The sequence below is a fragment of the Phocoena phocoena genome, chromosome 1 (genome assembly GCF_963924675.1).
Source record: "Phocoena phocoena chromosome 1, mPhoPho1.1, whole genome shotgun sequence".
Lineage (NCBI taxonomy): Eukaryota > Metazoa > Chordata > Mammalia > Artiodactyla > Phocoenidae > Phocoena > Phocoena phocoena.
In genome coordinates this window covers 106009798-106022067 of record NC_089219.1, presented here as the reverse complement: position 1 = coordinate 106022067, position 12270 = coordinate 106009798, and the positions used below count along the sequence as shown (strand labels likewise).

Here is a 12270-nt window from a genome sequence, read left to right as displayed (position 1 = left end):
TCTTTTTTTCTTTTGCCCTACCCAGGTACGTGGGGAGTTTCTTGCCTTTTGGGAGGTCTGAGGTCTTCTGCCAGCCTTCAGTAGGTGTTCTGTAGGAGTTGTTCCACGTGTAGATGTATTTCTGGTGTATCCGTGGGGAGGAAGGCGATCTCCGCGTCTTACTCTTCCGCCATCTTCAAGGTCCCCTGGGCTGTGCTTTTAAATTTCACATCTCCTCCTTGCCCTCAGCTCGAGTGTCAGTCGTATGGAAACGGAGCCCACCTGGCATCTATCCTGAATTTAAAGGAAGCCAACACCATAGCAACGTACCATAGGTGGCTGTCAAAGAAACAAGCCCGTATGGATCTGCCTGCATGACCTGCAGAAGGTAACCTCAGACTTGGCCCACAAATGCCCCTTGGGAAAACCAGATAGATAGCCCCTCTCTGGGAAACAGCTCCAGGCGTACTGACACACAACAGGTTTTCTTCAGTCACCTGCCTACGATTGATAGAGGCCAAAGCTTCAAGGTTAGGGAGGAAACAATTTCCTCCACTTACAGACCTGTCTAATTAAAGTTCTCCCACATCTTTGAACACAAAATCACCAGCTCTTCAGAGCCTTTAAAAAGAAGTTTGTGGGGCTTCCCTGGTGGCGCAGTGGTTGAGAATCCGCCTGCCGATGCAGGGGACACGGGTTCGTGCCCCGGGCCGGGAAGATCCCACATGCCACAGGGCGGTTGGGCCTGTGAGCCACGGTCACTGAGCCTGCGCGTCCGGAGCCTGTTGCTCGGCAACGGGAGAGGCCACAACAGTGAGAGGCCCGCGTACTGCAAAAAAAAATAAATAAGTTTGTGTAACTATATACGGGTATATACAAATAAACACACGTACACAGAGACCCGTTATGAGACCAAGCTTAGTTAAACCCCTATTAGATCTTGAGTTAAAGTTGGAAACTTTCAGCTAAGCTTTTTGCTAGATGCTATCATGTTTTTTATGTTATCCTAAACTTTCTTCACTGGTCCCTCATTTTACCCGCCTCAATACCTCATAGTAAGAAATGACATGTGAGGTTGCTGAGGTCTCTATGTGCGATCTGCAGCTTACAGATTCTTTGTGGGGCTTCTATGTTAACCCCAAAAAACACAGAGAATACAAGGAGAAAAACCCCAGACTTTCTGTTTCTTGATAAACTTTGCCATAGATGTTACATATATTTTATACAACGAATTTTACATTTTTATATATTCACATTGCTATCAATCAGAGCTCTCTCATTCAGAGATAGGATAAATACTTACATCAATTTCTACCAGATTTTTTTTGTAATTTAATTTTTTTACCTTCATGACTGAGGCTAATAAACCGTCTAACAAATTGTGCAATGTCTCTAGTTATCAAAGAAATGCAAATTAGAATAACAATATAATTTGACATCAGATTATTAGACTTTTGCTTTGTCTTAATGAATAATATTTTTAAGGACAAGGAGAAATTTCCCAGTAAATGAGGATGTAAATTCCTACAACTGAACTGTTTTTGGAAAGCAGTTTGGCAATAAATATCAATAACCTCAAAATATTCATGCCCTTTGGCCATTAATTCTACTTCTGGGATGCTAGCTTTAAAGAATAATTTTAAGTACAGAAACAGCTTTGCAAATAAAGTGGTTCATAGCAGTATTCTTAGCAATAATTGTAAATTGGAAACAATGTAAACATCAATCAATAAGAGAATTAGTAAGGTAAATTATGGTGCATTCTTACCATTAAAAAATGTTTGGAATGCAAGATGCTACACAATTGAATATATATTTTAAAGGCCACCACATTTTTCAGTATATAAAAATATCGTGATAGACAAAAATGGTTGCACCAAAAGTAAATATAGTAAAATATTAGTAATGTTTTCCTCCTAGAGATTAAACAGAGTGACTTTCTTATTTCCCCGTCTTTACACATTTCTGTGCTTTCCCAGTTTTTACAGTGAGAACCATGTTTTACATGGGTCTGGGCTGTGAGCAGGTGGGCAGGCTGATGTGTACATGTCTCCCGTCTCCTGTCATTTGCAGGGGCAACAGTGGACGTGGCTCGATGGGGCCACGTATATTTACAGAACTATGTCTGGCAAGTCCGTGGGTGGGAACAAGTACAATGCTGAGATGAACGCCGTGAACAGTAAGTTCTATTGCATCTCTTGCCAAATCGCAGCTCCTTCCCTTTCCCATGAAGAGCAAAGATGCATATTGACTCCTCTTTGCTCCATTTCACACCAGCAACTCTTTTTTCCTACAAGGCAACGGCCTTGTCGCAGACATTTACCGACCATTTTACAATCTTTGCCATATCACCGTACCAGCGGTTCAGTTATCAATATATTCTTTAAATCCACTCACTTTTTTCTTTCTTTTCTTTTGATTTTTAATAACTCATTTTTAAATTGAAGTATAGTGGGTTTACAATGCTGTGTTAATTAATTTTCTTCTTAAATATGTTTATCTTAAAATTCTGTTACATACCATGAGGGGGAAATATGTCACATTTGGGGAAAACCAGGCTACAGGGAGCAAATATATGTGACTCCTTTCTGGCTTCTTTATAGTTAGGGTTCCGCATGAGCTCTGGCAACCTCGCCTTTGCCTGGGTTATCTCCTCATTTGTTTCTCTGAGGATGCGGTGCCCGGAACCTCAGCTGCAGGCTGCACACAATCACTCCTCATTTCTCTTGCCTGCCTTCATTCTTTGCTTTTGTTTTGTTTTTTTTAAGTCTTTGCTTTTTTAATGCTAATTAGCTAGGGTTTTCAGCCTTGGTACAAATGACATTTGGGGGTGGGTAATGCTTTGTCTTGGGGCCTGTCCTCTGCATTGTAGGTTGAGCATACCCTAGTCACTAACCAGCAGATGCCAGTAGCATCCACACAGACACAGGTTGTTACAACAAAAAGTGTCTTCAGACTTTGCTAAATGTCCCCTAGGGGGACAAAATCACTCCTATTTGAGAACCACAGCTAATAAGTGATATGAAAAGAAAACAGAATGTCAAAGATCAAAAGCACACTTGATATGAAAGAGAACATCCCAGTGGGTTTAAAAAGTCATCATACTGTCACTAAGACCCCCCCACTAGCCAGGGGGTGGGTCAGGGAAACAGCCCGGACTGAGGACTCAGATACTGGGGCTCAGGTGGAAAGGGACGTGGAACAGGGTTTACTGTTGTCTGAGGAATAAAGCTTATACGCACAAAAGAGTGAGAGATCTTTCTGACAGCAAAAGATGAATGATGGCCATGTGGAGACAAACTCTGAGGCAGAGCTCTAGGTAAACCCTCAGAGGTAAGTTGGTCATATCACAGACCAAGGAAGGACTTTCCACAGTCTTTCAGAGACTACAGCTGCTGCTGTTAAAGGAATAATTCATCTCAGATGGAAGGAACACACCAAGACCAATAGGTAGAAGCTACCAAAATGTGGATTTCTATCCAAACTAAGGAAAAATATTTTGAACAATCAGCCCTGTCCAAAAACATAATGGGCTACCCCAGGAAGTAGTGAGAAAGCCATCACTAGAGTGAACCAAGCAAAAGTGGACATTGTTGTTGTAGTTGCAGCGTCAAAAGTGTTAAAAAGAGGCTCACAGCACATGAGAGTCAACTGAGGAACATTTTAAAAATATGAATTCCAGGGATTGCTTCAGACCAACAACATGAGAATCTCTAGGGCTGGATGCCCGACCGAGCTTCAGGGAAGCAATGGACCAGATGCCTCCCAAAGTCCCTCCCATGATCCTAAGATTTCACTTGGACAAAGTTCTCAGACAAAAATCTTTCCCCTGTCAGTCTGTGTTTACATCAGCAAATTCCCCAACGACGAAGTTTCCTGTGTGGGACTCAGAAGCCAGACGTCCACCTGAGAATGCCAGGCCACTGGACGCTACCCTTCCCTTTCACCCAGCGCAGCTCTCCACTCTCAGAATACAGGCTCTCGTGGCAGAAAAGTACAAGGAATGAAGCAAGGATTAGAAACTGGTGAAGGTAGAATGTAAAAGGACATTCCCTCAGCCTCCTCAATGTCACTTTATATTTGTATAACAGATTTAGCCTCACCAACTCAGTGGCTAAATTGTTTTTCTAAGATTCACAAGGTTTTTTTAGGCCTCACACTCACATCCTGTGTGTGTGCCTGTCTGTGTGACTGGCCTTGTTCCTTTTTTCTATCTATTTAGAAAGACTCTGACCCTCTGGAAAATTGTATTTCATGGTGCCTCCTGACTTATCTACTGGTCCATCTTGAGATATTGAATAATGATAACTAGGGTTCTATAACTGAAAAATAAATTTCATATTCAATATAGTTTAGGTCAAAACCCTGGGCTTGGGGCTTCGCTGGTGGCGCAGTGCTTGAGAGTCCGCCTACCGATGCAGGGGGCACGGCTTCATGCCCCGGTCCGGGAAGATCCCACATGCCACGGAGCGGCTGGGCCCGTGAGCCATGGCCGCTGAGCCTGCGCGTCCGGAGCCTGTGCTCTGCAACGGGAGAGGCTACAACAGTGAGAGGCCTGCGTACCGCAAAAGAAAAGAAAACAAAACAAAACAAAAACAACCCTGGGCTCTGCATTCTGAATGCCTGGGGTTAGGAGTCCAGCTCCTGCTCTCAGCTGTGTGACCCTGACCAGATTTTTTAATTCTCTGTGCCTCAGATGCCACTCTGTAAAGGGGAAAAAATACTACTACTAATCATCGTAATATATGTCAAGTGCTCATCAAGGTGCAAGCTTGGCTCGTGGCTCTCGTGGCCTGGAGGGGAGAGTGCATCCCTGCACTTGCCCCTCTGGTGTTGAGGAATGGAAGAAGAGAGTGAAAAGAGACACCTCTCTAAATTAGTGCCCACAGGGGAGCTTGCTAACCCTTGGTTGTGTGATGCCTCATGCCATGTTCTCTTTGCCCCACACCATGACAGTGCCCAGAACGCTTGTATCTCCATCTCATTTACGCTCTGTGGCCCCGCTCTGGGGCCCATGGCTGCAATAATGAGCAGGACCCATTCTCTATACCTCTTGAGAACCAGGCACATGAGGGGGTGTGCCTCACCCCGCCTTGTCTGGCTGTGCCCCCATGCCCTCTCTCTCAGGGCTCTCATCCCAGCGACCTGACACACACTGGTACTGGTGTCAGGGCCAGATCTGCAAGTCAGAGCCCGGCAGACATCCAGCTGGGGAAAAACTCATCACTCCATGGAAGACGCCCCAGAATGACAAGTGATTCTGTGGAGCTTGGTTTCTGGAAGGGAAATAATTGGACCTCCCTTCAAAAATACTTCAGTCCTTCAAAAGTCCTTCCTCTCAGTCCTCCTTTATAAATCAGTGGCCAGATGGGACACGGCTGGCTTCAGCAGCTTCCAATTCTTTGAACTTCAGATGGGATCTTTGTAGCTCCTCGGCTGTGGACGTCAGGAAAGATCACCGTCTGTTCCTTACAGCATCCTGTTTCAAACATGAAAGAGCCTCTTGTTTTCGGTTGGTTTATGTCAAGCCCTGCCTTCCCTCAAAAGCAGTGCTGGTGTAGGGTGTCTGCAATTGTGTGACATTTAAATTATTTTTCTTTCTTTCTTTCCATTAGTACCTGTTTTAGTCAGGATTCTCCGGAGAAATGGAAGAAATAGAAGGGAGAGAGAGAGAGAGATTGATTTATCTTAAGGAATTGGTTCATGCGATTGTGGGGCTGGCAAATCTGAGGTGCACAGAGCAGGTCAGCAGGCTGGACGTTCCTGTGAGTTGATGCTGCAGTCTTGAGGCTGAGGGTAGCCTGAAGGCAGAATTCCTCCCTCTTTTCCGTGGACCTTAGTCTTTTCTCTTAAGGCCTTCACTGATTGGATGGTTACTACATTATGGAGGGTAATCCGCTTTACACACAGTCTGCTGATTTAAATGCTCATCACATCTAAAAAGAAAAATACCTTCACAGCAAAACGTAGACCGGTGTTTGACCAAACAACTGGGCACCACATCCTAGCCAAGCTGACCAGTAAAAGTATGTACCTTATCCATGGGTCCAAGCAAAACACCCAGAGGTCACTGATAAGCTCAATACACAATCAGACAGATTTAAAGGTCTGTTTATTTTCTTATAGATTTTTTGACTTTCCAACACTTCCTATGCAAGTACCGACCATAGGGAAAGAATCAAGATCCTGCCAGCCCTTGCTCAAGCCCCTTTCCTCTTCCTTCTCTGCCATGCTGGCGATCTGATCGTTGTCTCAGAGAGTATACAGAGCAGCTAAGACTGACGAGGCCCTTACTGCACTGACATTTTTAAGCTCAGGGACAGGGACGTCAACATTGGTATGACAGTGTCTTCCAGCTCTAAATGTTCACCCCATAACCCCTTTCCATGGTACTCTCCTCCCCACCTCTAGCTGCCCTCAGCAGACGAGGGGTATGCATCTCCCACTGATGAAAGAGCCAGGTCTTTGGCCATCAGGGAGAAAGAAACTCAGGAAAGAGCCTCTAGCCCTCTTCTGCTTCTGCATCCCTCTGCCCTCTCTCTATTGCCCTCATTCTCCTCAGCCACCTGCTTATTGTTCCATTTGCCATGGGGAACATTTACCAGCAGAGTCTCTACTAGGGTGATGTGGACCGTAAATTCCAGGTCCACCTTTTAACAGATGGTTGCGTGCATAGAAGGCTGCTCTGTTGCATTTCAGTAGCGATGAGAGTGAAAAGGTGAAATACGACTCAGAAAACACACCCAAGTGTTTCTCCATTTCCTTCCTTCCAGTCTCTGCCTCACGCCCCGCCCCCCCACACCTCCCCCCCCCCCACCCCCGTCAGAAGAGCTCCTCCCCGGCTGCAGCCCTGGTGTGACAAAGGAGAGATGGAGGTGACGTGCCTGGCCAACCTCGAAGCAGGCTTGAGTGGGTGGCAGTTTATTTCATTGTAAGCTCTGCAGCTCCTGAGGGGAGATGACAGGCACAGCAGGTGCAGTGGAGCTGGCCTGGCCTTGGGTGCTCTTCCCTCTCCTGCTGCTGGCAGCTCACGTGGTCTTGCTCGAGTCTCTTTGCCTTCCGAGGTTTGTGATTCTTTATGAGGTTGTGGCTCCAATACCGAGGAGGTCATTTTTTTCCTCCCTAGGTCAGGAATCTACTTGGCAATGTAAGACAAAACAATATGGACCTTGACGTTTACAGAAAACATAGCTTTGGTGTGATCCCATGCCTGTTTCTTAGCAGGAAACGTCGCCAGAGAGGAGAGGACACGTGGCTTGGCCGTGCAGACCAGGCTATGCAGATGGCCACTCACTTCCCCCACATGGCACTGCTGACTAGTAAACACAAAATCTTATACCCCAACCTGAAGATGATCCCCTATCACCTAGGCAGCCTAAGACTAGCTACCGATCGCCGGCTGAAAGAAGAGAGGGGAAATGAAACAGAGCATTGGCCCTACCCACCTCCCCCTTCTTCTGTCCTTCCTTTCTTCTTCCTTCCTCACATCACAACCTTGTCACCATTTTGGTTGTCAAAGAAAAACATCAGAAATAATGTATTGCTCCCCTGAAGCGTTAAATAGCTTGTTAACCCAAAGGATGAATCTCTTAACAGTGAGAGTTCAGATAAGGTGACAGGCAGGTGGAAAAGGGTCATTCTTACAAGCATACGGTTAGGTTCGCAAAAAGCAACCACGAACTCCCAGGAGGGCTCTGGGGCAAATCACTGTCAGAGAATCAAACAATGATGGAGATGGTAAATAAACGGGGATTACCAGACTGACAGGAGCCATGTAAACCTTATTAGATTAAGTGACAGATTCTGTGGTGTTACCTGTAAGAAGTGAAAGGATGTAAATGAAATGCGGATGACAATCCCCCCAAAAGGTAGAGGGTCTCAGTTTTTTTCTGACTATGACACATATGAGAGATAAAAGACACCATGGCTCACCCATCTCCCCTAATTCAGTTACACTTTCCAAAGGAAAAATAATACATCATGATAGTAAAGAAGTAGAGATGAACAAAATGAGAATCCAAAAAGTAAAAAACAGCAGATACACCAACACAAAACAAAAAGTAAAACCTGACAGTCATTCTATAAATATATTAAAAGTATTTTATTTTATTTTTTATTTTTTTTTAAACATCTTTATTGGGGTATAATTGCTTTACAATGGTGTGTTAGTTTCTGCTAAAAGTATTTTAAATGTACTTAGAAAGAGTTCCAATTGAAAAGCCTCACCAACTGAAAACAATCTTGGTGATGTAACAATAACTAAGCCCCCTCCCTGAAATTGCTGAAATGCCAACAATCTGCATGTACACGTGCACAGTGCAAGCTTTATTACCTTCCCATTGTCTTATTAGAAGGCTGATATGGTCCTTGGTCAACTCTAGAACTGTGCTGATTTTCATTTATGCATCTGAAATTTTAGTAATCCTTAATAATTCACTGAGCAGGGGTATATCATTCAACAAAATATTATTGAATGCATGCTATGTGCTAAGAACTCATTTCAGGAACTGAGAATCCATCAGTGAACAAAGAAGATAAAATTCCTTGCCATTTAGAGCATACACTTCAGCAGGGGTGAGGAGTGGATGTAGGAAAACAATTAACTAAATACGTAAATAAAGTACTATGAGATAGCGACAGACGCTGTGATGAAAATATAAAGCCAGGACGTGGTATAGGGAACAGGCATGTGTGCAGGTGTGTATGGAATAGTTAGTGTGCTTCTGGTCACAACTGACAGCCAGACTGTCTCAAGCAAAAAAGAGAATTTATTGGTTTATGTTATTCCACAGTCCATAAGTAGATTTGGGCTTCAGGCATAACTTGACCAAAGGTTCAACAATGTCACCAGGATAAGGTTTTCTCTCTCTCGATATTTTTTGACCTTTTCTGGGAATTAACTTCATTATCAAGCCCCACCTGGTTGCAAGATGGCTGCAGCAGCTCCAGTCCTCACTTTATCAGGTGAGAACCACAGCCCTCAAGCAAAAGCCTCCAAATCAAGCCTCACTGGCCAAGAGTCTCCTGCATGAGTTATGTGCTCATTCCTCAACCAATCACCATGGCCAGGAGGATAGAATGTGATGATTAACTTAGCTAAGTTATATTACATGTAACTTCTCTAGAGCCCAGGGGTTTAGTCAGCTTCACCTAAAGGACAGGGCCACTGCTAGCAGATATGGTGCCTTTGTAGGGATTATAAAAGGATGATGCCCCTCTGGGAAGACACTGCCCCATGGACCCACAGGACCAAAGCAGGCCGGATTCTAACCCCCACTTGCCCCCTTAGCCATATACCTTTGTGCAGTGCACAAGCTACACTGCCCTCATCTATGTGACCCTGCTGACACATGTGGGCTGAGCGCGGGAAAGGTGGTTCTCTACCTGGGGGCTAAGGGCCACCCTGTGGAAAACTCTGTCCTAATATCCCACGGCAGGACCTCAGAATCAGATGTCTGAACTTCAATGCATCTGGACATACATCTGATGTAAGAAGAAGAAAAGACACGTCTATGTTGTTTCCAAAAATGTGCTCACTTATATAAGACTCCAGCCACAGCCTATGGTCGTTTTTATAGTGGGAAGAGCAAAGGCTTTGGAATTAAGCCTCTCTGGATCTGACTGACTGCCTCAAACTGGCTGTATGAGATGGAGCCTGGAGTCTCTGAGCCGTCGTTTACTTTCTGTGGGGTTTGAGGATCAAACTAGTTAAAATGTGTAAAGAGTTTAGGATGGGGCCTGGCATAAGCATTAACAAATATAGTTGTCCTCTATGAAAGTCACGTGAGCTATCATAATTAGCTGCTTGACTACCATGACAGAAACTAACATCCTCTGCTGGAACACGGGAGGACAGCCATCTGGGAGAAACCTTGGGTCCCAGAAAACTCTGTGTTATGGGTCTGCCTGGCATGTGCATGACCACACAGGAGGCAGTACAGTTGGCCTTCAGTATCTGTGGGTTCCACATCCATAGATTCAACCAACCATGGATTAAAAATATTTGAAAAGAAATCCAGAAATTTCCAAAAAGCAGAACTCAAATTTGCCGTGCACCACCAACTATTTACATAGCATTTACATTGTATTAGGTGTTATAAATAATCTAGAGAGGATTTAAAGTATATGGGGAGGATGGGCGTAGGTTATATGCAAATAATACACCATTTTATATAAAGGACTTGAGCATCCACAGATATTGGTGTCTGGGGGTAGGGGTGGGGAATCCTGGAACCAATACTCATGGATACTGAGGGATGACTGTACAGACACAGGATAGTGAAGAAGACACATACCAAGTATTAATTTTTAAATGCAATACACATTTCCATCAGACTTACTATATGTGAAGTCTGTAGTCACTGCATGAATAAAAACAGAGGAGAGTAATCTGAGAACATGAAGACTAAGCCAGAAGCCATTTATTTTAAGATTGAATATAGGTGAAAATCTCTGTGATCTTGGGTAAGATGTCTTAGGACACAAAAAACAAGAACAATAAAAGAAAAAAATTATAAATTGTACTTCAAATGTTCAAATTTTGTCCTTAAAAAATACTATTAAAAAGCTAAAAAACATGCCACAGACTGGAATAAAATATTTGTTTAACATATATCTGAGAAAAGACTTGCAAATCAATAAGACAAACAACTCAGTATTTTTAAATGAGCAAAAGATGTGAACAAATCCTTCACCAAAGAAGATATACAGATGGCTGAAAGCACATAAATAGATATTCAACATTACTAATCATTAGAGCTCTGCAAATTAAAACCAAATGTGATTATCCCAGGAATATAAATGTGATTCAACACAAGAAAATCAATGTAATACATCACTCTGAGAGAATGAAGGAAAAAACCCAAATGGTGATCTCAATTGACAAAGGAAAAACATTTGACAAAGTCCATTGCCCTTTCATAATAAAAAAATCTCAGACACTAGGATGAAAAAGAAACTTCTGAAACATGATAAAAGGCTTTTTTGAAAAACCTACAGCTAACATCATACTCAATGGTGAAGGACTAAACACTTTCCTCCAAAATCAGGCATGAGGCAAGAATTCCTGCTTTCGCAATATTCAACGTTGTAAGAAGTTCTATCTGGATGAGTTAGACAAGAAAAAGAAATATAAAGCATCCAAATTGGAAAGGAAGAAGTAAAACTATCTCTGTTCATGATTCTATATATGGAAAGCTATTAGAAAGTTATTATAGCGAATTAGCAAATTCAGAAAAGCTTCACGGTACCAAATCAACATGCAAAAATCACATGTGTTTTCATACACAATCCAAATAAACAATGAACAATCCAAAAGGGAGATTAAGAAAGCAATTCCATCTTAAATAACAGCTAAAAGAATAAAATACTTGGGAATACATTTCACTAAGGAGTTGAAGAATATGTACACTGAGAACTAAAAACTATTGCTGAAACAAGTGAAAAAAAGATCTAAATGAATGGAAAGGCATCCCGTGTTCATGGGATATGAAGATTTAATATTGTTAAGATGTCAATACTACCCAAAGCGATGTATAGATTCAATGTAATTCCTATCAAAATTCCAACAGTGTTTTTTGCAGAAATCGAAAAGCCAATGCTCAAATTCACATGAAATTGCAAGGGGTCCTGAATAGCCAAAACAATCTTGAAAAAGAAGAGCAAAGTTAGAGTAGTCACACTCTCCAATTTCAAAACTTCTGCAAAGCTACAGTAATCAAAACAGTATGGCATTGGCATAGGGATAAACATTCAAACCAGTAGAATAGAATTGAGAATCCAGAGATAAACCCATACATCTATGGTCAATTAATTTTAACAAGAGTGCCAAGACCATTCAATAGAGAAAAGACAGTATCTTCAATAGATGATGTTGGGACAAGTGGATTTCCACATGGAAAAGAATTCAGTTGGACCCCTACCTCACACCAAACAAAAATAAAGTCAAAATGTGTGAATGACCTAAATATAAAAGAGAAACCATAAAACTCTTAGAAGAAAATATGGCATAAATCCTCATGTCCTTGGATTTGACAGTGGATTCTTAGATACGACATCAAAAGCACAAGCAACAAAAGAAAAAAATGATTAATTAGACTTCATCAAAATTAAGAACTTTTGTGCATCAAACATTTCAAGAAAGTGAAAAAAATCCTACATAATATGAGACAATATTTACAAATCGTATCTATAATAAGGGTTTAATTTCCAGAATATACAAAAAAACTCCTACAACTCAGCAACAAAAAGACAAACAACCCAACTGAAAAAATGGGCAAAGGACTCAAATAG

At 42.5% G+C, this 12270-nt stretch overlaps 2 protein-coding genes across 2 annotated transcripts in view; both read left to right on the top strand.

The window, feature by feature from the left end:
* The window catches only part of REG4 (regenerating family member 4), a 28977-nt gene extending 23740 nt beyond the window's left edge, over window positions 1-5237 (top strand). The window contains 4 exon segments of the mRNA XM_065893365.1: window positions 229-309; window positions 311-367; window positions 2053-2158; window positions 5107-5237. Coding sequence (XP_065749437.1) covers window positions 229-309; window positions 311-367; window positions 2053-2158; window positions 5107-5237 — 375 coding nt within the window.
* Window positions 5238-5624: 387 nt separating this feature from the next.
* The window catches only part of HMGCS2 (3-hydroxy-3-methylglutaryl-CoA synthase 2), a 46516-nt gene continuing 39870 nt past the window's right edge, over window positions 5625-12270 (top strand). The window contains 2 exon segments of the mRNA XM_065893265.1: window positions 5625-5744; window positions 6753-6888. Of these exon segments, the coding sequence (XP_065749337.1) occupies window positions 5625-5744; window positions 6753-6888 (256 nt within the window).